At 40.5% G+C, this 27,092-nt stretch overlaps 1 protein-coding gene across 1 annotated transcript in view; it reads right to left on the reverse strand.

The window, feature by feature from the left end:
• ptprua (protein tyrosine phosphatase receptor type Ua) overlaps positions 1–27,092 on the reverse strand; it is a gene marked incomplete at its 5' end in the record, with an annotated part of 141,407 nt that overhangs the window by 81,484 nt on the left and 32,831 nt on the right. Inside the window, 3 exons of the mRNA XM_007558469.2 lie at positions 1,508–1,623; positions 3,653–3,734; positions 13,836–14,107. Of these exons, the coding sequence (XP_007558531.1) occupies positions 1,508–1,623; positions 3,653–3,734; positions 13,836–14,107 (470 nt within the window). The remainder of the gene's footprint in view (positions 1–1,507; positions 1,624–3,652; positions 3,735–13,835; positions 14,108–27,092) is intronic.

Here is a 27,092-nt window from a genome sequence, read left to right on the forward strand (position 1 = left end):
AGATTTTTTTTTTTTTTTTTACTAAGCAAAATTTTAATAAGCCATTTCATAATTGGAAACACAGTTGTATGGAGTTCACCAGAGTTGTTGGATTTTTAAACCAGAAGTTTACATACAGTGAATTAAAAAACGACACACACACACACAAGTTAAATCAGATCTAACTTCTCTGGTTTTAGTTTAGTTTGAATCACTTACATTATTTTCATTTGCTAAATGATTAGAGAATAAATGTATCAGAGATTTATTTATTATAGAATCAAAAGTTTACATACATCGCCTCAGTATTTGGTGTTGTCGTCTCTGAACGGTTTGATTTGACTCAATCATTTTAGGTTTCTTTCCTCTAACTTCTCCTAGTTGCTGGAACACACACACACACACACAAGTTAAATCAGATCTAACTTCTCCTAGTTGCTGGAGTTCTGGCCTGTTTCTGCCTGGAACAGTCTGTTGGGTTTAGTGTTGCAGCTGTTCACCAAGTTGCCTCTCAGCTACAAAACCTGACATTTACTATATCCATAAAACCTGCCATCATTATTATTCTACTGTATATGCTGCCACTCTGAGACATCACCAGAAAGTATGACTTTGCTTCACCTTGATGACACACAGTTCTACCTCCATACAGATTTCCCTTCAGCATCTCCAACAAAACAACATCATGGATGGAAAGTAACCGTTTGGTCAGGGTCATCCCATGAAGACCATCACTAACAGACCTGCTAACCTTGCATTTGTTCTGGATTCAAATCCTGATTTTTGTTCGAGCACAAAAATAATTTGTCTTCTAAAAATAAGACAAATTATTTTTGTCTTATACAAAAACAGAATACTTCTGCTCTGATTGCTTAGCAATCAGAGCAGCTTCTTGTTCTGCGTCTCGCTTCGTCCACAGAGACTGGACCCTACACTATTGAGAAACAATTGCTTCCTGGAGGCGTGGCCTCAGTTGAAGATTAAAATTCCACCCAATCTCTAACGTTTGGCTGACGTATATGACGTATACAATGCTTATTGGAAACCGTCTGCGCTGTAAACAACCATCCTCCACTGTGAAGAGAGAAAGGCCGATCCGAATAACACAGCTGTTAATGAGAATTCAATATTTGGAAGCTTAACCAACATGAACTTAACGGCTTCATTCACTTTTGCTAAAACTACAGGCAGACTACAATTCAGAAAAATGGCATCATTGTTCACAACTTCTGTTCTGAAATTCTACCAGAGAAATCCAAGTGAACAGGAGAAAACCCAGACTGACTGTCTGTGAAGAGATATTTTAATCGAGGGGAATTGCACAGGAAGACAGGAGGAGGCCATGTTAGAGCAAAATAGCTGGGATTCAACATTTGAAGAGACCAGGACCATCAGTTGTGTTTTTGAATTAAACAGAAAATTAGATATTTTTTATCTGCACCATTTATTTTCTCTTAGAGTTGTTCAAGATCAATATTTTAATCAAAGATAACAATAAGAAATCCCTCAGTCGCCCATGTCTTCTTACCTCAAGCACGAACGGCTCCGTCTCAGACACTTTGCCCGTGGCGACACACTGAAACGAGGCGTTCTGCCCGGCGTTCACCTCCACGTCTCCCAGCCGAGAGAAATGAGGCACCTTGTCTGTTGAAGTGCAGACAGAGAGGAAAGACTCGGATCAGCGCAGCACTTCTGGAGTTCAGTGATGCTGTCTAAGATGAAAACAAAGATGGAGGGAAGCTTACTCAGAACCTCTGCAACAACTAACAAGTTCTTCTGTATCCATTTATATTCAGGTAAATATTGGAATTGTTTTTGATTATTTTTTTCTCTCTGGCAAAAATAAAGGAAAGAAAAATCACAACGTTGCACCAACCTTGATGTGATTTTTGAAGCACCGTCCCTCAGCCCAGGAAACTGAGTCACCGTGCAAATGCATCTCGCTCCAAAGAGGGAAGAGTGGAGCAGAGGCTGAGTTTAGATTCCAAACTAAAAATAAATCAGTAAGTGTGCCGATTTTGAAAGTTTCAGGTCCCTCCATTTTTTTTTTTTTTATCTAGCAAGGATTCAGTGATTTATACTTCACAGTCAGTCTTGCTTTTCATGAGCACCAGAAAACAGATATCTGAATTTCATGAGGTCATAAATACGCCACATTATCATTCATTAACATTTTTCTACATTTATTTATTTATTATAAAAATATACCAGTTCTCACTAAAAGAGTGGATCTTGGCAACCATCACTACCAGCGACAGTTCAAAATGCTGGTATTTTTAGATGATGTGTTGTAGCAGCACGGCTTTGGTTAGGCCACATTTCTAAAAATGCAACAACACAAAAGGGAAAAAACCTGTAACCATAATTATATTGTATTTAGTTAAGATTAAAGGTCTGTCTATTCATCTATCTATGAGGGTTTTTGAGCATTATCAGTCCTTCAAATGTCATGCCAAATTGCTCAATTGGATTTAAGTCTTGCCTGACTCTGAAAAAGTTACACTTCTTTTATTGTTTGACTTGCTGGTGAGTTTTGAATCATCGTCCTGCTTCATAACCCAAATCTGTTTAAGCTTAACGTCACAAACTGACATCCAGACATCCTGGAATTGACAAAAAACATTCAATGTGGGCAGTGGTGAATCTAGAAAAAAATATCTACAGGGTGGGAAGAGAGAGGCAAGGATTTCTCAGGTTGGCAGCATATGATAGAATTATATATGTAGATTTATATTCTAGAGCTCCTAAAGAGACACTGAATGAAAAAAATAAAAAAAACTTTCTCTTGTGCAAGAGATCTGGTGCGCATGAGAAAGTAACTAGTGCACACCAGATATTCATTTTCATAGGACAAGTTTCACAACCTTTACTGCTTTTAGAACACTATTATGCTGCTTAGCAGGCAGATCTGGGCCACCCTGTAATGAGTGATGTAATGGTGACAGGTGAGCATTGCTGTGCACCGCGCTGACTAACTGCGTCTTGTTTATGTGACTCTTTCCAATGTCATCTGCAACAACATGGGAACTGTAGCCATGTGGTAACAGAAATGCAGAGCTGAGTATCATCCATATAAGCACCGTGGTTTATTACTGTACAAACTGGAGTCAGCAGATGATGGGGGACAGTGGACCAAAAAAGGAGCTTTGTGAGATTTGGACCACTTTGGAACTTAAGCATGAAATTCCTACCAACCTTCCTAGTGATCCATTCTGCATGTCTGGATCAATAGCACAAACATAACTGATGATGATAAAGACAGTGAAAAGATCATTTCCCTAACAATGAAGGCGACATAGCAAAAAACTGAGTATAATGTTCAACCAAATTCCAGCTACATAATGTTCTCTGCCAGAGCAGCTACTGGCTGTCCTTCGCCTGTGGCATCGCAGTAGTTTTACAAGTTCCCATCTGGGAGCTTGAAGACCGGATGAAAAGGTCAGGCATTCAGCAGGACAAAAGAGACGGCACCCCGCTGCGAAGCTGCACCTCCGGCAGCCTGACAGCTACAGGCTGTCTGTGCTTATGTATTCTCCTCCATTAGCAGAATGCATTGTGGTCTAGTCACTTCTGGGACGATGTGGAGTTTTCTGGACAGGTCAGCTGGATGCTTTCAGAGGGGTCAGTGAGGGTCAGTAGGTAGGCTGTGAACACTGTAGAATCTGCTACTTACAGCAGGGATAGTTGAGCAGCACGGTGTCATCCAAGGCAATGTAACCCTGCCGCTCTTCGGAAACGGTCGCTTCAAAGATGACCTGAGGAGATCATGGAGAAATTAAATGACTACAGAGCTTTACACCTTGACAAGCACACTGATTGGAAGTTAGAAATTAAGAGAGAAGGGGTAACCTAATACAAGCCTGGCTGAATTCAAACAATCCATAATACAAGAATCCAGTCTAGAGGCAGTTAGATGATGAGTAACTGTTTCATTAATAATCCTATGATCCTATAAGAACATGACCGCACGACTTCATTGATATGATTCTGTAGTTTCTGGGAAAACAGTGACGAGATATCAGTAACACTTGAAAACTGTTTTGATTTTTGCATTAAACATAAACCAAAGACTCACATTATTTACTGTTTGATAAGTTTTGCTGTGTAAAAACTATTAGGTAATAGGGCTGTGTAATTTTTGTTGATTCTGCGATATTTATCAATATTTTTTTCCTCAGAAAGTATTGATTTTTCATCCGCGAGTATCAATACATTAAATCCTATTTTGAGTTTTATGTCAAATCCACATGAATTAAATGACAGCTGTCACACATGACAGTTACAATTAAATAATGTAATGAAATAGATAAATTACATTATGTAATATAAGTGAATAAGACAAAAAAGGTTCCTTTTCTGCATAACTAAATACCAAATAACATTCAAACAAAGCAAATACATAACAAATGTATAACGAAAACAACATTTATTACACCAGTATTACACTATCAGTTCAATTAATTCAATTAAAGTTTATGGAACTGTCACAGAATGTCATCAAAATCACTGTCCCTCTAAAACCTTTCAGAAAATTGTAAAAATGTATTGAATCATATAGTTTGCTGAATATCATGATATATATAGTATTGTGAGCAGAATATCGTGTATTATATTGTATCGTGACATTAGTGTATCGCTACAGCCCTATTAGGTAGACAGCTATGTTCAACATAATGATGTTCATTTCAGACTGTTTGGAGGGTTTTATATAGTACCATTTTTTTCCAATTTGACTCAATGAATTCATCAAAAACTGGTTTTCAAACGCAGTTTTTAATAATTTTCTCTTTTGACACTAGGAAAAGACTAAGATGGTGCTTCAACATTTTGATTAGAATTTATCTGAAGATGCTGGATCGCACAAGCTTTTACACTATTTTTATTCATTGTGTAAAAGCTCTAGAGGACAGTGTGGCTGATGGTTGCATCATGTACTGTAAATGAACACATCACCTGAGTAAAAGTTGGGAACTATTTCTTAGATTCAGATTTAGAAATAAATACTACAGGTTTCATTAGACCTGCTTCTCCAGCTGGTACTTTCATTAGACCCAGAGGAACACAGCAGGAATCCTTTAACACAGCCTAAACATGAACTCACTCATCTAAGTGAGCTGGGCGCACACAGAGACTCAAAGTGACTTCCCAGCATGCACCACAGTCATTCTACGATCCCCAGGATTAATTGCAAACCATCCCCTGTGAAAGCCTTCTCATTTTACTGAGCCGCTCTGTCTGAGCTAGCAGGTGCTAATATGACAGCGGTATATGCCTCTGACATGAGGTGTGCACATTACCGCTGCCGGTCATCTGTCCGCAGCCCAGCGCCTGTGAGCGTGCGCTTAGATGGCAGGGAGATTTGCAGTGTTCGCCATGCTTCAGGCTCTGAGTGCCGGGGGCCAATCAATAATGCTGAAGCCTTTGGTGGATGGATACAGGCTAAGCTTTTCTTTCCACTAATTTATTTTTATTTTTCATTCATATGTCGGGTCATTAGGGACGTCTGACCGATTAACTCCTCAATTCATCACGCATCAACGCACCCACCAGCATCGATTTGCTCAGCTTTGCGCTGAGACACTAAGCTCCTCTGCATCTGCACTCACTCAGAGAGAGTGTGTGTGCGTGTGTGTTTGTAACATGCACAGCCAAAAAACAAGCATCAGTGTCCAATACCTGTGCGTATGCAAACACTAAGCTATTATGCAAATTGCTAAAACTCAATCCCAGCACGGCATGCACAACTGCAGATTAGACAGTTTGCTTGACAAAGAGAAACAATGGCCGCCCGTAAAACTCTGCCCAATAAAACACAAGGGAAATATAGTACTACAAATAAACAAGGCAATATTATGGCACAAAATTTTTCAGAATATTGAGGGGAACATATACAGAATCTGCTGTTTAAGCCCTTAAATACATTTTGTTATGTACTTTGAGTTTGTATGATTGCAGAGAAGTTTAATTTAGAATGTCTTGGTGCTGCGTAGATATATTAAGATTCTGTTTGGGTCATTTTTCAATTCATTCAATTATGTTTTTTGAACTTGCTGAACAAGGTCACAGATTTCAAGCTAACAAATTTTGTCATTTTTACCATTTACTGAAATTTTGCAGTCAGATTTCCAGGATGCTGAAGCTACCTGGGAAAGTTGAACTGTTCACTTCTATGTGCTCGTATTCAAAAGGTGTGTGTGTTTTATGCAAACATATAAAAGATGCTAGCCTCCACTTCGAAGAGAGAAGGACTGATCTGAACGTAGTGGCTGTTGAGGTTAATTCAATATTTAGAAGCGTGGCCAACACTGACTGAACGGTTTCCTCCACTTCCTCTGCTGCCACTGATAAAACTACAGGCAGACAAAAAATCTGTGTCATTGTGCACAACTTGTTAAGTGCCTTGAGATGACATTTGTTATAAATTGGTGCTAAATAAACTGAATTCAATTGAATCGTCCTATTTGCTGATTGGCCCAGGTGAAATTCTACCAGTGGAATCCATCTTAATGGGAGAAATCCCAGAAGGAGAGATGAGAATTGGAAATCATAAGGCAATAACCAGGCTGAAAAGATCCAGAAGGAGAAAAAATATAGCAAGGGAAGAGAGATGGCAGGAAAAAAGTCACACTATTAATATATGCCACACCATGGGTAATGGCATCTTAAATATTTTACAGCAAAGTTTCAACCTCTTACCCACACAACAGTGTCCTTAAAAAAAACTTTTTCTCTGCAAACAACAGAAAAGTCGGGATTTGTCCAAACGAACATATCCAGCTGAAAGTGATTTCATTCTACTGTCATCTCTCTCAGCTTCTTCTTTTGTTGTTAACAAAAATGGGCACCAGGAAAAGAACAAGAAATGGAGCATGTGACAAGGCAAAGGAACAATCTGTGAAGGGAGAAGCGAGTTTTCATTCGAGGGGAGCAGCAGGGGGGCCGGCTCACATGAAGAGGGATCTGTGTCATCAGTGGTAACAAAAGAAAGTGACACGGTGACACGAGAAACAAATCCACCTCAGAGGAGGAGCTCCACTCTGAGCATAGATGGTTAGGAGGACGGATGAAAAAGAGAAAGGAAAAAAAAAAACAAGCAAGGATTATAATGTCCACCTGCTGCTGCTTCCTGCTTGGCTCATGAGATGCAGCGCTCCGGAAGCAACCGGCCTGCAGGGGGAAAACATTTACCCAACCTAACCAACACACCGGAAAGCCAAAAGTATCCACACCCCCTCAACTCCTTCACATGTCGTCACATTACAGCAACAGATGTATGCATTCATATTCATACTTGACTGATAAACAGGCCTCCGGTCAGTAGGTGGCAGCAGTGTTCAAATTAACTGACCAGCTGCTTGTTAAAGCCAGGAGAACCAGCACAGGTAGCTGGAGTACAGAGCTGACTGAGGAGGAAAGGATGTTTTTTAAACATGCCAGTATGAACCTTCATAGAGGACAAATGGAGACATTTGTGACAGTGGAAAAAGAATGGCGGCAGAGATTAGTAAAACAAGTATGACTGAGTATGATGGCCAGACAAAGAGATTTAAAAAAATAAATAAATACAAGAATAAAGTCATAAAATAGTAGCTATTGGCAGAATAAAGAGGCATTTGCTATTGTTGGAATAAAGTTGTAAAAACATTTAATAAAAAGTTGTAATGACAAAAAGCTTTTATGGTTAACAAGTTCAAATATGAAAGGCTCAATAAGTCTGTGGTTCTTCCTCTGAGAGACATTCACTTAAATGATTGTTTTAAAGTCCTGCTGCTGATAATAACTTCATGTTGATGTGTTAAAAGATGAACATTTTCTTTATTTGTAAAACCAAACCAAGTATAATTTCACAAGATGCTCAGTTTTTCTAATTTTAACACAGTTTGGTGTGGAGTTCTGATATAATTATGACTTTATTATTAAAAATCAAACAAAAACCTATTAGTCTAGCCCTAATAATCCACTGTAAGTGTCTGTGGGTCAGGACACAGACACAGCCTAAGTGACTCTGGTTTGCTGTGAATGCGAAATGTTATGAACTTTTCATGTTTTCTGAGGAGATAAATAAACAATATTGTTGCAAATTACGCACAAAAATTTTAAAATGCTATATCTTTTGAAAAAGAATAAGCCTGTGAAGCTGACAAGTAAGCATTATTTACAGGTTTAAAAAGTTTTACTGTTACATCCCAATGAATCATTTGCACTTTTTCTCTTTTGACTATCACACAGACTGAGCAGTCTGGTGTGATTTAGTTCATGGCATGTGTTAGAATGGCCTAGTAAAAGTCTACATGATACAAGGATACTTATGAGATTGAAAGAGAAAGTTGAGCAGATAATAGTTAAGACAAGAAGCAAAACTGTAGACTAAAAACAGAATCTGCCACTTACCGGAAACAAGTCTACAAACCAATTACTCTGGATATAAAGTGTTGGTTTTTATGTGTCATTTAGTCATTTTTTTCCACTGCCTCTCTTCCACCTCGATTGGAGGGCAACACCCAATCCCAGAACTCAGAGGAGTGACACCTAAATGACTGATGGGACATTTGCTTTGCTTTGCTTTGCTTTGCTGCAGTTGCACTTTGCTTTTACTGCCGCTCAACGGATCAATATAAGTAAGAGGTCTTTCATCCCCTCTACGGTTAAATGCTTGGATAGACTTGGAAATATTCTAATTAATAGCTAAAAAGGCGCCCATAGTTTTAACAACAGTGATGTGGAAGCTAGAAGTATTGACTAGAAGTTTCTCAGAAGTAATGCTCAAGGCCAAGAACACCTCTGATCACAGTCCATCATATCTGTGCAGCCCGTGCCCCTCCTGAGGCGCTCCATGATTACTGGCAGAATTTTTTTTTATTTTTTATCTCATCCACTTTAAGCACATTCTCCCTCTCTCTCTCTCTCACACACACACACACACACACACACACACATTCTCCCCTAAAGCCCCTTTGAAGCGTCCTTTGCCTGGGAGGGGCTGCAGCTCTTGGGCCGATGTGTCGGCTGGCAGCACCTGACACAGATCTTTATCGGCTATGCGGCGCGGTGAGAGGAGTGGAGCCGGCCCTGGGGGGCTTTTGCCGAGCTCTGAGCTCGGTGTCGGCAGGGACAAAAGAAGAGAATACTTTTTCCCAGTCATACTGACCACTGAAAGTACTTCACACTACAGACACAATTTTACACCAATACTCTGATTGGTAGGCAGGTTGGGATTAGGGACCTTGCCCTGCACACATCGACGTGACAAGAAGAAGCTGGAATCAAACCTACAACCTTCAGATCGCAAGGCAACTACCCTACCACCGAGCCACAGAAAGGAAGATGATATTAAAAGGGCTGTTTTTGTTGGGTTGGTGTCACTTGATTAGAATCTGGTCACAAAGGGCTGCAGCATTTATATGGAACGTTGAGAGAAAAGGTTTGGTCAGGAAAGGTACACCAGCAACACCGACAACTGCAGACCTGGAAGAATGGTGAAGTAAAAATCATAGAAACAGTCACCAATTGAGAAACCAGTCATAAACATACATTTTATCAAGTGCCATCACCAATACACATAAAAAATGTTGGTCAGTAAAGTTTTGGTAATTTGTTATGGTTCAACAGCAGCTCTAACCAGGTGGGTTTTTAGTCTAGATTTAAAGTTGTTTTGCCGTTTCCTAGAAGTTTGTTCCAGATTTGTGGTGGATAGAAGCTGAATGTTGCTTCTACATGTTCTGGTTCTGGTTCTGTGGAGGCAGAACGAACCACAACCAGAACCATAGAAGAGTTTGGTAAAGATTCACAGGCCGCTGAATGTAGTTGGAGTCCTTTTGTTAATCTACTCCTAAACCAGAAACAACCTTAAGGTTGAGTTATAGACTCACTTTTGAAAGTTTCCGTCGAGGTAGTAACCTCTTCTAAGCCTCCTTGGAGATCTTCAGGTTATCGTCATCAGGAAGACAAGAGACACCAAGCCTGTCTGGCTGAAGGCTTTGGAGGCAACACCTCAGCAGATCCACATGGTGATCACCTCATGTTAGTTGTACATGGTTGTAATGTTTGGTGTTTTGGAAGACTAAAATGTCTTGAAAATAACCTTTCATTGGAATGATTTGATTATGCAATTTTATTTGTTGTAAGTTTGTTGATTATTCCTTCATTTAAAAAAGCATTTAATCTAGTTCCAGTTTATGTTATATTCACCATTATGAAGGTATTCCTGAATTGACCTTTCTGTTGTAAGGTGCCTTTAGATGACATGTCATGAATTGAGGTGGTATAAACAAGCCAAACTCAACTGAATTAAGAAAAAGTGGACATAGAGGAAGAAGACCAGGAAAAAAAGTGATTTCTTAAATAAAACACTTTCAAGCTCAGTCAAAATTTGCAGCTCCTCAAACAACCCAAGACAAATCCCATTTGGGGAAAAATAAAGTTTTAGGTTCAGATTAGATGTAGACTGAACTCTTGTGCTACAACGTCAGGAAGTGTGTTTGGAAAGGTCAAGGTTCTGATTTCAAACTTAAGAATATTGCACTAAGTGTCCAACATGGTGGTAGTAGCTACATCTTCAGGGTCCGTGTCACTTTACTGGTATTTATGCGTTGCTCAAAGTTGGTGCAGTGATTAGAAAATCCTCGGATCTCATCAATGTCATCATTAATCAACAACTTCTGGCTGAAACGTGGGTGGAATTGGCTGTTCCAACAGGAGAAAGATCCCAAACTAGATCTGGATGAAATCAGTGGAACATATTGAGTGAAACATGGTGATTGAGACTAGAATGGTCCCGTCTCAATCACATCAATACTTCACCAACCATCCAGAAAAGCTGCGTCTGTAATAAGAAACTCATTCCTGTCTCTTTTGATGAAGCAGACAATCTTTGTTCCTGATCCATGTGGATGCTCCTGCTTCAATATCTGCTGCAGACGATTCAGCTTCACAGGAAACTTAAGGAAGTCTGTCTCTTTGCCTGCTGGGAGAACTTCCATCAACAGTAGACCCTAATCTAAACCAGACTGTACGAATCAGCTCACTCCACTGAGATCTCCTGTCCCTAGTCCTCTGGCTTTGCCAAACTTTCCAACATCCACACTAAAGGGAAAATAAATCATTACTTTAATTATCAGCTTGGCTGTTGGTGCCAGCAATGAGGACAGGAGAGCTGAGGACGGTGCGGCGCAGGCTGTCCTCATTGATCTCTTCAGGCCTGTAATCCATTAACTAGCTCTTGATTTATTGAGGTGGGCCTCAGAGTGCACCAAGGTTATGGAAGCAAACACCCACCACCACTCAATCTCCACCTTGAACACACTGGGTCAAATGGAATTGAGGTCAATTGACTCTTGGGCAAAACTCATGCTCCTACAGCCACTGCCTCCTCATTACCAACAATTTCAGGGAGAGGGCAGGGGGGTAGAGCGAGAGGGGGGAATCACTAAGAAGACGGACCGCATTAAAAAATAAACTATCAGCTGTAATGAGGTGAGGAAAGGCTCTATGCAGCCGTGAGAATCTTACAAGCTCCACAATACCACTAATTATGCATCAGCACCGATGGAGGCATCAAACTGAGCTATTGATCACAGTGCAGCACTCAGGTAAATGGACCAGTAAATAACGGCACAAGCTAAACATGCAACCCAGAAATTACACCGCGATTGAAACGGCTTGTTGTACAACACAGCAGCAAATCTGCTCTACTTAAACATGCATGTTGAGTGGGAGAATAGAAACTAAACTACACCGTAAACCACCATGAAGGATTAAACTGAGTCTAAAGTAGCTTGGTAAACATGTGGCAGCTCCAGTGAAAACACATGGAAATCATCGGACTAACGCCTCTCCACTAGCCCTGGAGATGTAATGAAAACCATAAAATGTGGATTTTTCTCAATTAAATATAAAAGGTTGTCACTGATTTGGCTGGCTGCTGTTACGCATTTTTCAAGCATTTTGATTGGTCAAGGCATGCTATCTGGTCACTTAAAATGCTAAGTAAACGACTGTCTTTTTATTTGGCAATAATTTCAGATGTTTTCTGATGTTTCTTATGTTTTCAGTGTTTCATAATGATCCCTAATAATTTTAAAGCAATCATTTTCTGATCAATCCTGTTTGATTTTTATCTTAAAGGAAGATAGAGAACTGAAAGAATTAAAAAAACAGAAGGAAAGAAACAAAGAAAGAAAGAAGGAAACAAAGGAGGAAAGAAAAGACAGAGTGAAAGAGACAGAAATAAAAAGAAACAGAAAGGAAAGACAGATGGAAAGATTTTCCTTACATTTTTTGTAAATATCAAATAAATATATTTACTTCTCGGCCATGTGTAGAGCACCGCCTTACAAATCAAAATCACTCTGACTGACTTTCTTGTAGACAGGAAATCAGGAAAGAGCCAACAACATCCACAGCACAGCAGGCTTCAGAGAAGGAAGAAAATGTTACTGCTGATCAAAAACGACACAAACGGGGATATTTGTTAAAAAGCACGTTGATACGAGTGTAAGGAAAGCATTTTGTGAGCTGTTGAGAGAGGAGTGGAACTTTTTAAAACATGTTCATCCATAAATTCATAATGAAAAATTATTCAATGGACACCAGCAAGTCGACCTCTGAGTGGCTCCAGCAGAAAAAAACAAAGAGTAATTATATTTTCATATGGGGTTGATTTGGATAGCTTTTCCCTCATTTGAAAACAGCTGATTTGTATGTACTCATATTATCTTTGTTAAAATTAATTTCATGATCTGAAATATTTAAATGTGACAAGGGAGGCAAATACTTTTTCCCGGTTTTTCTAAATGTAATAACATAATTAGAGGCTTTTGCTTCTTTTTTGAGCATCACACTGAAGCATTTTTTTATTATCTGTGGACAAAATATGGTCCATATCTGCTGGCAAGTGGGCTGTTTGCTTGGATTTGAGAGAAAAATCTATAATTACCAGCAGGTTTTGCTGGCAGAGTTACATAAATGCATTGGCAGAAAAGAGGCAAATACTGGGTGCTGTGTGAAAGAAAATGGCATGATGGCCCCAGTACCCACACAATCTGAAGACCTGAATCCACACACTACATATGGATTAGTAAAGATGAAAACATGCCAAAACAACAGGTGTGTTTTACTGAAATTTGGAGGCAGACGGGTCTTTATGGTTTGAAAGTGGTTGAGCTTAGAGAGTGACTGAGCAGAGCTGGTATCCCATCCATCAGCCTTTTCAGTTTTTCCAAAGTCTGGCTGCAGGTGTACAGTAGCAGGGATAAGTAGACATTATTTCCATAGGAACATTCTACAACTCGTCAGGGGGGGAGCTACAGTTTATCCAGTCCAGGTACATGGTCTGGCTCTGCCACTGGTTCTCTGTCAAGTAAACCTGAAAAACCTCCAAACTGAATCATCCAGAAGACATTTTGATCTGATGCTCAAACCACCTAAACCTTTTTACAGAGTTCATCTGCTGCAGGCAGAAGCCAGACACCCTACAGAGGGAGTTCATCTCCAACTGAGCATTCACAGTCATAATCCACAAACCACTTTAAACTGAACCTTTGACTACAGACACGTTACAACATGTCTACGGTCAGCTGTTTGCTCATTGGTTTTAGCTGTCAAATTGTAAACATAACGCGCTAAATCTTAAATGTATAAATGAAAACTGAAAGAAAAAAGGGATGCAGTGTTTTGCTACTAAACTGTTAACATTCTGACAACTAGAAAACAAACTTCTAAAGATACTAGACGCTAGATGACTGACTTCCAGGTAACCTTTCACCACAGTATAAAAAAAATCCTGACCCAATCTTCAGACATTAACAAAGCCCAACCTGGTTTACCTTTGGGTTGGGTTTTCCATGTATTTGTCTAACCTGGTAATCGCTGGGCCAGAAGGTGCTGACGGCCAGCTCCACCTGGTGCCACTGTCGCCCCTGGGAGCCAGAGATATTCCACACGGCGCTGCCTTTGGGGCCGCCGTTGACCCGGATGAAGACCTGCAGGGCCCCCGGGCTGTGGCCGTCACGGCTGTACAGGAAGTAGCTGAACTGTATGCAGTGAGTGTCGTTCTCACTCAGGGGGAGCAGGTACAGCTGTGCTCGCTGGCCCCACAAATGCTGAGAGGAATTGACCATCATGAAGGACCCTGGAGGGAAAAACAGGAAGTGATTACCACTGACATCTTCTACTTACTGCAGCATGAGCCTGTAAAAGGAGATTTGAAAGTTTACAACACTAATAAAAAATAAAAAAAAGATATGACCTTGCCAAGCAGCTTTAGCTATGCATATTTCACATATAACAGATATCAGAGCATTTTCACCTGTGAGACAGAGCTAAACAAGCCAAAATATAGAAAGTAACAGGATCTAACTGGTCGGGCTTCAACTGGAACACTCCTAGGATAGAAATGTCATGTTAGTTTTCAGCCGCCGAAGATTGCCTGCCATCTTCCTATTTTTAAACCCCCGGTACAGAGCCCAAGTGCCAGCGCTGACAGGTTCAAGGATGCTTCTCAGAATATCTGTTAGTTGCTGTCAGGCTATTTGTTTGAATTTGGTGTCTCCGCGCTGCTACCTGCTCTCTTCCACCTTTGCCTCTATCACTTTCTGTCCTCAGAACTGCACCAGGTGTCAGATTGGACTTTCATCTCAGAACGAGGTTTTGCAGATGTATCAGCGGCTTTTTCTATTTCTGCAGCACAGCAGACTCACCCTGGACAAGAAGGGCACCTGGCGTAAGATAGAGGAGAAATAAGTTGGTGCTTTCAAACTAATGCTAAGCTGGAGCTGAGTTGGGAAGTTTTTATCTGCCAAAGTGTTGCTTATGTAAAAACTCAAACCTCCAAAGAGTTGCTCTTTTTACATGAGAAAGTGCCACATGTGGAAGTTTAAATGATCTCCAATATTGATGGGAAACATTTATATTTTATAGAATCTGTCTGTATTCAACAACTAGCAGAAGAGTCTAAAGACGACATGTTGATCTAACACAAATCAAATTTTGAGTTGTGTTAGTTATCTAACAGCATGTCATTAAAGTCATGGCAGTGACAGATGTAAACCCTTATATGAGATATATTCATAATTCATCATGGTGCTAGCGCTAGTCATCTATCAGCCAATCAGAGGAGACCTCAGCATTTTATTCAGGCATTGGAGCAATAAGCCCCGCCTACTTGAGAGCGGCTATGTGTGCTCTGTATTGGGTTAATTGTAGTTGGTAATTTTACAGAAGAGTTACGGATTCAACATGTTGGAATGACGCACAACTTTTTTATGAACTGTGATGCTAAGACAGCTCTGCTGGAGCCAGCTGGACACTGACCAAAAAACACCCCCAAAAACAAATCAACAATCATCCTCCACATCCTGTCTTCTTCACAGTTTTTGAAACTAGAATTTATTTTCATAATTTCAATTTGCGTAATTTTATGGTCAATGGAAGTGCAGCTAGTGACCCAATAAGAGCACCACTTCATCTCATGCTACTCCATGCTGACACTCCATCCACACTGATGAAGATTCTCTCATTAACACGGTAAAGCGGCTCCAGCTGATGAGCGACCGACCTGCTTCCAGAACCTTCAGCTAATCTGACCTCATCAAGGCACTCTTAGATTGTCATCAGATCATCCAATTTTCACGCTAACTGCAAATAAAACCTAACACCAGCCGGTGTCGGCCTGCTGAGAGACACAGCCGGTCCAGGCAGCAGGTATCATGGGTAGTGTAGTTGCCTGAGGACCCCAGTTGAGGGAGAGTGCAATCACAGTCTGGTCTCCGGCCATTAATCATCCTGACACAGTTATTAGGGCCTAATGGCAGCCGAGGGAATGCTTAAACCAGAGAGATGGTGATAATGCTTACATTCTGACATGCAGAACGAATATCAGCACACACACACCCCGCCTCATAAACACACAAACACTGAGGTCCCAGTCTAGCAGCCTTCCCTGCACCACTGTAAGAGGTACAGTCCTCCTTCAGCTCGCCTCCTTCCCCTTATCCTTTCTCACCTTCCTCTGTTTTGTTGACTTTCATCCCTTATTTCTGACAAGTTGCCTTGTTTTAACACAAAATATGTGTTTGCTGTTTTCTAGTCAAAGCAATAGTTAAAAAATATCTTAAAAAAAAATCTATTAGCAGGTGATGTGTCAAGTCATTTCTCTCAAGGAAATGACTCAACACTCCTGAGTGTTTGGATTTTCTGTTTGTTTGAATTTCATTTTCTCTTATGGGTTATTAAGGTTCAAATAAAGATCTGGCAATATTCTGTTCATTTCTCTGTGTTTATTGTTTTTAGGTGTTGCCAGATCAGTTTATTCCTTTGAGTTTAGTCCCTTAGATTTACTCTTGTGTTCTTCTTTTTGTTTATTTGAGTTTTATTTCTTGGATCACTGTCTGACGTTTTCTCTTTTGGTTTATTTCTTCAGTCCCAGTTCTGTTAACTTCGCTCAACCTGCTTCCCTGTTACTTACCCTCACCAGTAACAGCTCACACAGCCCCCCTGTTGGGTCATCACATTCACGCCACTCACCTGATTCTCCTACTTTGTAAGTTTCTGGTTCTTCTCCAGAAAGCGGCAGATTCTGCTGTTCTATGACTGTTTCCACGTACTTTGTCAGTCTCCACTCCTTTGTTGGTTTTTGTCAACGTTCAACATCTCGTTCAAATTCTGTAAATGTTTTCTCATCATAATCATTTTTATTACACAAAGCAGAAGTGGCTGTCAGTGCTGTGGATCCACTAAACCTGTCGTGACAGTTCCTGGACTGAAAGTAATGATTTTACATTGTTAATCAGAAGATGGGGTGTTAAAAGCAAACCATAATCTTTTCACACTTTAAGGTTTGAGACGGGCTGTTAAGGACTAAATTGGAAAGAAACTCAATCATGCTAGTAGTAGTACTTCTGTCAATGAGTGTTTATCAGAAAGGGCAGACATGCTGGTTAGTTGATGGAAAGATGGACGGTGCTAAATAACAGACTAAGACTTCAGTCTGCTTTAATCCAACTCCAGTTCATTTGCCTAGAAAGACTGAGTGTTTGAGGAGGTTTGAATGGAACTCTGATGTGAACCAAAAAAGTGAACTCTGGTCCACCTAAAAAAACTCAGTCTGGGTTTGAGGGAAGTGAACTTTGGTGTGGTTCAAATTAATATTAGAATGCCAAAAGCCAAAAGCAGTCTCCACATTCCCCAGAATGGCTTGCCAGCACAAGGCATTCTGGGGAAATACAACCAAAGCAAATGTACTCGCACTCATGGAAGAAATGGCTCGTGATCTTTTGCCAAAGACAAACTAGAAGTCCTCCTAAAAGCTGACACTACTCCATCGTTGTTTATATTTGCAAAGAGGGAAGTTGCGCTCAGTGTCTTTTTCAGAGGTTTTCTTGGTGCAGCGCCCCCACAGTTGGGGGGGTTGGAGGGGAACAGGTTTTTCAAATGGTTTGTTTTGGTTTGTGTAAAATACAACCACAGCAGCTGGAAATGGAAATGTTGCAATTTTGGTCTCCAGTCGAACTGAGTCTAACAGACTATGAGGTATGAAAACACCAGAAAAAATAAGAGAGAAGCTGAGATTCACCTTCCAGGAAGAAACAACAGTAAATCTTCAACCTGTAGTACGGTGGCATGGTTTAGAAGCACAGCTATGTTTGAAATCTGAGTATTTGTGGCATGACTTGAAAATCTGACTTCACAGTTTTGCAGTACATTGTTGCTAACACATTAAAAACCACATCATGTGAATAATTATGGAAGGGTCTGTAATACAACAAAGTGATAGTGGATATTAGAAATTCAGGCATTTTCTTCTATCAGCCCACACCTTTAGGGAAATAGAAAAAAAAAATCAAGTTGGTCAAAAGGTAAAGTGATAAAGTGAAGTTCATAGACATTCTGGATATCAAGAGAAAAAAAATGCATTTCACCCAGCCTCTCTGACCACTATGTGCTACCTCCCTCAGCTGAGCCATCCCTACTGCTCCCCAAAGCACGGATGTGATGTCAACCTGCCTGAAATATCCTGTGATAACAAGCAGCTACTGTCCTTTGAGATCTTTCTGTACTCTTGGACAACACTGACATTTTTTCTCTGCCTCACAAGCTTTGCAGGAGTAAAAGCGGAGCAGTCTATTGGCTTATAGGCCTCTGCAGCTGCTTTGATGTGCCAGGGCTCCTGGGGGGCGGTGTGCTTAAATTACTTTTTCTTCAGCTGCGAGAGCAGAAGCGACTTAGTATTGGAGGGCAAGTCTCCAACTGTCCCTGTGAAAAACACTGCATGGAGATGAGTGGGAGTGGGGAGAAAGCATTCACAATACATTCACAATGCACAACTATTCTTAGCATATGCAAACATCTTTAATGAACTGTCTGGTAAATCCGATGCACACTGGTGAAAGAGACGATCTGTGTGCAGGTCCACCTAGTGGTGGAGCGAGTGAACAACATCTCCCACCTTCATGACTTAATCGCCACAATCTGATGAGCCAGATAAACACTTCCTGACTTCCTCACCAGTGGCAGGGGTTTGTTTTCGTAAACAGCATTGACAAATTGTCAAGGTAAGAAAGTTATTCAGTCATACAAGATTGTTTCATGGTTTTGAGTCCAAGTGCTGCTTGCTAGAGTAGTTCTGTGTTTGGGGGGGAAATGCCCATCCAGTATTTTTTTATGAAGTTTCTGAGTTAATTTTTCTGAGGTTAGAGTTTTCTGTATTGCTGTTATAATACCCAGACCATCAAATATATGAAGAGTAAATGCAGCTAGACAAATTATTCATCCAATCATATTGGGATTTGGAGCCAAAAGAGAGACCATTTCATATCCTGTCATCTTAAAGGGGCAGTATTACATGTTTTCCTGCCACATAGAGCCATTTTATAGCACAGTCAAGAGGCTCTGTTGCCTTCATTGTTTCCATTGTTATAAAAATGCTATATATTTATATAAAATATGACTTAAGATAAATTTGACTTCATGATTTACCATCTTGAAATTGCGCCTCTGTCTCTTTAAAAACTCCTGCTCTTTCTGAAACTTCAGGAAGTCATCATATCATGGCTCCTCTATTAACCCTTTAAGAACGTTTTTAACAGTGTTGAACTGAGAAGCAGCTCCTACAATGAGCTCAGCTGTTCAGTTCTACCAGGTGTTTGCCAACTCCTGCTGGCTAGTCTGAAGGAGCCGAGTGACAGAATGATGAGGGAGGCCTGCTCTGTGAGGCAGAAGCTGCAAGAAGGTCTAAGAAGGAGCTGCATTTCAAAGGCGGGGTTCGCCCACCCAGGCGTTTTGCACAGATGAATGGTTGCCATGGAGATTTAAGGACTCAAGAATCAAGGCAACACTCCAGGTATGTTTTTAATGAGCGAATAAGATTATACTATGATGTCAAGCTCAAAAAAGTGGATTTCACATACTGCCCCTTTAAAAAAGATATCTTGGATGTAAACGACAAGACTTCTATAAGAAAAAGGATTAGAAAAGCAAAACTGCTTGACGTTGTGATAGCTTAAAATGCTAAAGAGAAAACAAAAACAATCTGCTCCAATCTGGCTGACATGTTGGTAATGTCTCGTTAAACTTGACCACTGTTACTGATGTAGCACTAATAATCCTTTTTCAGTCATAATTTCAGACTTAATTTCTTTCGTGACGACAACTATTAATTAACGCAGAAATAAACAGCCGTTTATTTTTCTAGCACTAGCTGGAGAAATGGCTTGTGGTCTTTTACCAAAGACAAAACAGCCACTAAATCGATGCCACTTCATTTTCTTGTTCACATTTCGTGAAGAAGGAAGTTGCACACAAAGTCTTTTTCAGAGAAGGAAACTGTCAATAGACCGTCTGAATGAAGTGAAGTGTAGAACAAGGGGCTGGTTGTTACCAGGCTAAACTCGTCCTACAGAATTGGGGCTTAACTCTGTTGTGTCTCCATGATGGAAAAGATAGCTTCATGTACCTTTCTGGTGTTTATGAAACATTATACATGCATCACAAATGAAAAAACAAAGCCTCACACGAGATTTACAGTAGCTGAAGCGAAGAAGGATGGAAAAGAGAATTCCTCAAGGTTACAGAAAACAAAAATTAAAAAAATAAATCTGTTCTAGCTTCAGGTCAAAATGATTGATATAATAATTAGAGAATGATATGAAACCATAAAGATATCACTATCTCTGATAACCTTACTCAACACCCTGGAGGATAAACACATGAACAAAAGTGAATATTGTATTAGTAGATACACACTGATGTGAAACCAAATAAAAAAAAAAAACGTACATGCCCAGTGTACAGACATTCTCCATAAATCTATAAAAGCTGATAAGGCTCCATCTATTTCTCCCACGATCCCACCAAGGTTGAGGGAACATGCATTAAGAGATTAGGGGATGGCCTGGGCACCCTGAATTCATATGAGACCGTAGGGTGGAAGCCTGAGTTACAGGTCTGGCTGCTTTTATCACACTTACACTGGAGGTGCTGGTGGAGGGGGTAATGAAGAGCAGCTCAAAGAGCAAAAAGAAGTGTGGAAAAGCAGAGAGAGGAAGAAAAAAATGGGAGAGATAGCGGGTGGCTTTTATGTTTGTGGTAGAGGCTGTCAGTTTTCCTTAGAACCCGTCCACTGCCATCGGTAACGCTTTGTAGGACTCTGGCTCCATATTCCACACGGTGACAACACCATCGCTCCTTTGAAAAGGCCAGGCAAAAAAAAACCTGCCGCATTTTAATCACATTTTTTTTTATCTGATATTTTCCACGTCCCGCTGCCTTCGACGCCATGAAAAGTCTGCTGCTGGTTGGCTCTGAAGGGACGCCATGCGTCTGAGGAGAGCGACCTCTGCTCCCCTCCGCTCTGGGGCATCTCCAGAATTTGTTCCGCATTTTCAATTTGGGCTCTGAATCCCACAGTCACCAACAGTAATTTCTTCTTCTTTTTTTTTTTCCATCTGATACTGTAACTTGGAGAGGGAACCACCTCGCCTGATATCACACAGATACAAAGCGGTGGAGGTGATTGGGGAGCAGAGGGCTTTAGTGTAATCCTCTTGTTTGTTCCTTTTGTTATCTGGCTGCGAGGAGTGATTGGTTCGCCTGGAGTTCGGCCTCGTTTAGCTCGTCGAAGATGTAACTCCGATCTTTGCCATTAACAAAGCGACAGATTTCCCACAACATCCAAACGGGAAGTCTGGAAAGCAGCCGCAGCAGCAGCTGGTCGTCAATGAGACGCTGATGGACACTAAACATCCCGTGGAGAACACGAGCCGACAGTCGGAGCTAATGAACTCCCCCGATGACGTTCTAGAATCTGGAGACTAACGGGAACAACACAATCATTTGCTGTGTTTCTACACCATCGCCTCCAAGATGCGACAACATACTGGGTGAAATATGCTAGCCATATGGGCCGTACAAATATTCCATGCTTTTGTTCTGATCACTTAAACCCTTAAACTACTCACCAGCGAATGCCATTTCCTGTCTTATGTTCTCTTCAGCAGACAGTTTTCTGCCTTCAGAAGCTATTTAACTATTTTCACGTTATTATCCTCCAGAAAGTAGATAATTAACTGTAGCAATTAATTACATTTGTCTATTGAAATAATTTCTCTCATAAATCTTTCAAAAATCTATTCTTACCCCTAATTGCTCTTTACTGGGCTGGATGAAATGCCTTAAAAATGTATCACGATATAAGCGTTTCATATCAGTCTATTGATAATTGTCAAGATCAATAATTATTGATCAGGTTTTTTTAACTATCTGAAATACTGCCAAACTGGTGACATGATCTTTCCTGTTTTATCCACAGCTTTCTTTTTTTAAGCAGTTATGAGCCACAGTGGAGAAACCTGAAACTGCTGCTGTGCAACTTACTCAGCAGGTATGGACGAATGTTTCTGCCATAATCCAAGAGCACACATTTTCAGTGTGAAAACAGGATTTTATGTCTTTTTGCTCTCAAAACTTTTAATACATTTTCTTACATTTTCATTTTGAAAGCAGGACTTCATGTATTTATTCTCAAAACTTGTAACGTTTGTACTCAAAACTTCTCCTTGCGCTCAGACTTAGTCTTTGCTCAGACTCTCTGCTCACTTACGAAACATAGAACTGCCTTTTGGTGCAGTCGCCTGGCAACTTCTCAGCCAATAGAATGATAGAAGGTTTCCTTCTAGTGGTTGTGCCTTTGTGGCTACTATAGATTGCAGCAACCTGCGTCACCCACATCTATATATAGATATCATGTAATGACTATGTTGTCTTTGGTTGGGTGAACAAAATCCTGCCTAAGATCAGTAGCTGTTAGCGATCAGTAGCTGTTAGCGATCAGTAGCTGTTAGCGATCAGTAGCTGTTAGTGATCAGTAGCTGTTAGCAATCAGTAGCGCACAGCTGGTGGATGTTTAGTGTACAATGGAGCAGAAAGCTGATGTCGTTGTTTTTCCATACATCCAGTGAGATGTAGGAAGTTTGATCCTTCTCTTCCACTGACCATAATGGACCAGGATCATGTTGCAGACTCCAGTGTTTTTCTAACCAAAAGGCCAGAGATTTAAAGAGGAGTGGCAAAAGCAACTAGGGTGGATTAGCAGAGCTATCAAATGATGGTTTCATTTCTCTTATTCAAAATAAAGTATTTTAGGATTGAATTGATTCTTAGAAGCACAAAATTAACACTTCAACATGAACATTTCTATTGAAAACTGAGTGATCAGAACCCAGAGGGATCAGACTCTCTCCTATGCTGCTTGGTGGTCGTGTGTTTCTGTGTCAGTCGCTCCATCATTCTCTCGTCATCTGACTGGCTCAGCACTAACCAGCTCATACAAGTCGCCCCATCATAGTGTCATCTGATGCTGTCTCAGGGGTTCTGCCATGTCTCATTAGCTGGATAAGAAAAATACATTCTGCATTTTTATTTTAGAAACCTCTTAAGACCTTTAACTCGGGCTTGGAGCCCTGCACCACAAAAAGATGACTATGCATTTACTCTAAAGCTCCAGTATGTGACTTTAATACACAATATGGTGTTTTGTACATATTTATTGGAATGCATCTGACTAGTTTTCTAACTTCAATCAAGGTGAAAATGATATGATAGCTTTTTATTAGGGGAAATATTACCAATAACCTTAGGAAATACCTTTAAAAATGTGAACCCCTTTAATTTTTGTTTGTTCTGTTATTTTTCTTTTTGACTACAGTAATATGTAGCTGATGTTTCCATGGGCTTACTAGTAAATCTTTGCATAATTTGTCAATTTGTTTTACTTTTTGGGCAAAGAGAAAAAAAAAAACTGTTCTCCACACATTTATTTTTTTGTATTAACTGCTTGGTCTGTCAAACCGAGTTCCAACCTGCAGACCAGGCCCTCCACACAAGCTAACTTCTGTTTTCCCCGTTTATGTCTGAGCAGAATATCAGGTTGTCAGGTGTTTACCAGCTAATCACAGGTTGTCTGTCTGCCAGCTATTAGGAGCTCAACAGGTAGCGAGTGGTGAGATTTCAAAGGTTTTCCAGTGAGAACGGCTCCCTGCTGGGGCTGGAAACAACGATATGATCAGAGCAAACCGAAGCAGTCGCACGATGAGTCAGGCAGCTGATCACTAAGGAGTGAAAAGGTGAGATGATGCTTTACACAACATGACGAAGAGGACATTTAAATTCAAGAAACAGTCTGCCTTTATTCCTGGAAATATGCAGGACCCTTTTCAATACACACTACTTTTACATTTTTAATTTTATGCAGTAAAATATTTAATAGATGTTTGCATCCACATTAAAATGTGGTTGTTTTGCAAGCAGAGTTGACAAAAACTGTTTTAAGTGAGAAAATGACCACCTTGTTAAAAGTAGAACACCTGTTTTAGTCATTAAATAAAATACATTGATTAAAGTAGATTTTCTTCGTGAGAAGAAGAAGAATAGCCACTGTTACCCCCTAAGTTTGAAATAAATGTGGTGAGATGCATCCTGTAGCTCTCTACCAGTGTTTTCACACCCAATAGTCTGGTAGACTTGACCGAAGTTCTAACATTTGTCCCATTTCCAGCTGCTGTGGTTCTCTTTCACACTCGACTGAGGCAACTTAACCTGCCCCTCTCCCCCTCGACTGTAGGGGGCACTGCACCAAGACCAACTGAAGAAAACATGGAAAACTCCGAAGAAGACACTGAGCACAATTTCCTTCTTCTCAAAATGTAAACAAGAATGGAATGACATCAGAGTTCAGCGGATGGAGGATTTCTTTTTGTTTTTGGTAAAAGACCACGAGCCGTTTCTCCCTCTAGTACCAGATTCATGTACTAGAGGGAGCATGTGTTTGTTTTGGTTGTATTTGTTTTGGTTGTATTTACCCAGAATGCCCTGCACTATAATCCACTTCCTGCTTTTGGAGTGGTTTCTGTTATGTTTAACATTCACATTCTCATTCGAACCGCACCAGCATTCACTTCAACCTAACCCAGACCGAGGTTTGTAGGCGGACCGGATTTCACATCAGAATTCCGTTACCCATTCTCACCTCCCAAAACCAACCGGACCTTCTAGGCAAACAGACTGGAGTTCAACTAAAGCAGACCAAACAGGGCTGGTGTGAATGAACCCCAGAGTGAATCAATCAATCAATCAATCAAATTTTATTTGTATAGCACATTTCAGCAGCAAGGCATTTCAAAGTGCTTTACATAAGTTTAAACAGTGAGAAAGAAAAATAAAAAGAAAGTAATAAAAAAGATAAAAAGAAAAGATAAAATCATTCTGTTGGACTTCCTGTCCATTCAAGTTATATGATCTACGCAGACCTTCCATTTCTTAACACGGGTATTAGCCAGGCCCCGCAGCCTAACAGGACAAGGCCTCCAGCCTTGCAGCACCAGGCTCCGTCCGCCTGTTTCGCGAAAATTTTGCGCTAGGACTTTCGCTGTCCTACGCGGATTTTGTGCATTAATTGGTTACCTGTTAGAGTCTAGAATTTACAGGGTTTTATATATGCGCAATGACCCCCAGTCACTCGCAAATACATTGAAGGCATCAATTGCCATAAGCAACTCTAAACAGGTGGGTTTTAAGTTGAGATTTAAAGGCACCCAGTGTTTCAGCTGTTTTACAGTTTTCTGGAAGTTTGTTCCAAATCCGTGGCGCATAGAAACTGAATGCTGCTTCTCCTCGTTTGGTTCTGGTTCTGGGGATGTAAAGGAGACAAGAACCAGAAGATCTGAGGGGTCTAGACGGTTGGTACAGCAATAACAGATCTTTAATGTATTGTGGAGCTAAACCGTTCAGTGATTTATAAACTAACAATAGTATTTTAAAGTCTATTCTTTGAGCTACAGGGAGCCAGTGTCGGGACTTTAATACTGGTGTTATGTGCTCTATCTTCCTGGTTTTAGTGAGAACGCGAGCAGCAGCGTTCTGGATCAGCTGCAGCTGTTTCATTGATTTATTAGTCAGACCTGTGAAGACGCTGTTGTAGTAATCAATACGGCTAAAGATAAACGCATGGATGAGCTTCTCTAGATCATGCTGAGACATTAGTCCTCTAATCCTGGAGATGTTCTTCAGGTGATAGAAGGCCGACTTTGTGACTGTCTTTATGTGGCTCTGAAGGTTCAGGTCAGAGTCCATCACTACTCCCAGGTTTCGGGCCTGATCGCTGGTTTTCAGTTGTAATACCCCACATGTGACCTTTGACCTCTCTGATGAGAAGTTTCCAATTGAAACAAAGAAATCCCTGTTCTTTATGTAAGATTCAAACCAGTTGAGCACTGGACCAGAGAGTCCGACCCAACTCTCCAGTCGATTCAGTAAAATGTCGTGGTCAACAGTGTCAAAAGCTGCACTGAGGTCCAACAGAACCAGCACTGTGGTTCTCCCACAGTCTGTATTTATGTGGATGTCATTGAACACTTTTACAAGGGCCGTCTCCGTGCTGTGGTGAAATTAAACGTCTTTTTTTTCCCTGCAAGCCAGCAAAGATCTGGTCACACACGGAGAGCAAGTAAGAGCACATCATGGTAAAAGGTAAAAAAAACAACATATCATTAGGGAAAACCTGGATCAGCCAAATTATTCACAACGCCTATGACAGAGTGGAAAGCTGTGAACACAAAAAATAAACTGTGAATGTAAAATAAAAATAAAAAATACTGCCCACGGAAATGGTGGTGCATTCTGCCTTGATTAGTGAACCTGATCTAAAATTTATAATCCTGCTCTGATATTTTACGCAAGTTACCCGTGGAATACGTTTTGCTTCTTCTGGTATTTTGCTGCCCTGTCCTGATTCCAGGTCTAGACAAAATTTAGATTGGCTTCAGTTTTCCTAAAGTTCAGAGTGTCTACTCTACTGGTCCAACTGAATATAGAAATATTTATGCTTATATACCAATCCTGTTGAAACCAACTACATGCACATTTAGAATGAAATCCCAAGGATTTGCACAAAAAGAGAAACAACTAAAGAAATCCCTTTTTTCTTAACCATTCATTTTCTACTGTCCACAAATGACCCACTGAGCCTCTGAATGGACAAGAAGAGAGAATTTGTAAAGTCCTCAATCAGCATTCAACTTTCATTCCAACTGGGCTCTTTCATGACTGAATCCTCGATACTGGTCCCGCTCCTACTTTGGGCTGCCATTGTTCCCGCTGCTCTGAAAAAAAGAATTATAGTAGTATGGAATGATTGTGGTGCTCAGGAATCAACAAAAGCAGAGGCTCAATGAGCTTTGACAAGGTAAATGTTGCCAAGTACTCCCAACTATCACAGTCATTTCGCCCATTAAGCCAGAACAAATGATCTTTCTCTGGGAGATGTCTTTTGAAGCCGTTATTCCTGCAGCCTGAACAGAAAAAAAAATCAGTACTGAAGAAGGGGAAACTAAAAGGAAATTGGGGTCATTTTGTGTTCTCAAAGCTCAAACGGTGTTCATGAATGAAAGAAAGGAAACAGGTTTCTGATGCAGGAAACGGGCTTTTTCTGCCAATCGCCAAAAAAACAGAAAGGTTAGTTCATCAGGCACACTGGGTTTGGGAAAACACTGCAACTTGAGATCAAGGTCATAATACTTTTGGGGGTTTTGTTATAGTTTAGTTTTATTTTGTTGTGACTTTTAATT

The sequence above is a fragment of the Poecilia formosa genome, unplaced genomic scaffold (assembly GCF_000485575.1).
Source record: "Poecilia formosa unplaced genomic scaffold, Poecilia_formosa-5.1.2 Scaffold96, whole genome shotgun sequence".
In the NCBI taxonomy this organism is placed as follows: Eukaryota; Metazoa; Chordata; class Actinopteri; order Cyprinodontiformes; family Poeciliidae; genus Poecilia; species Poecilia formosa.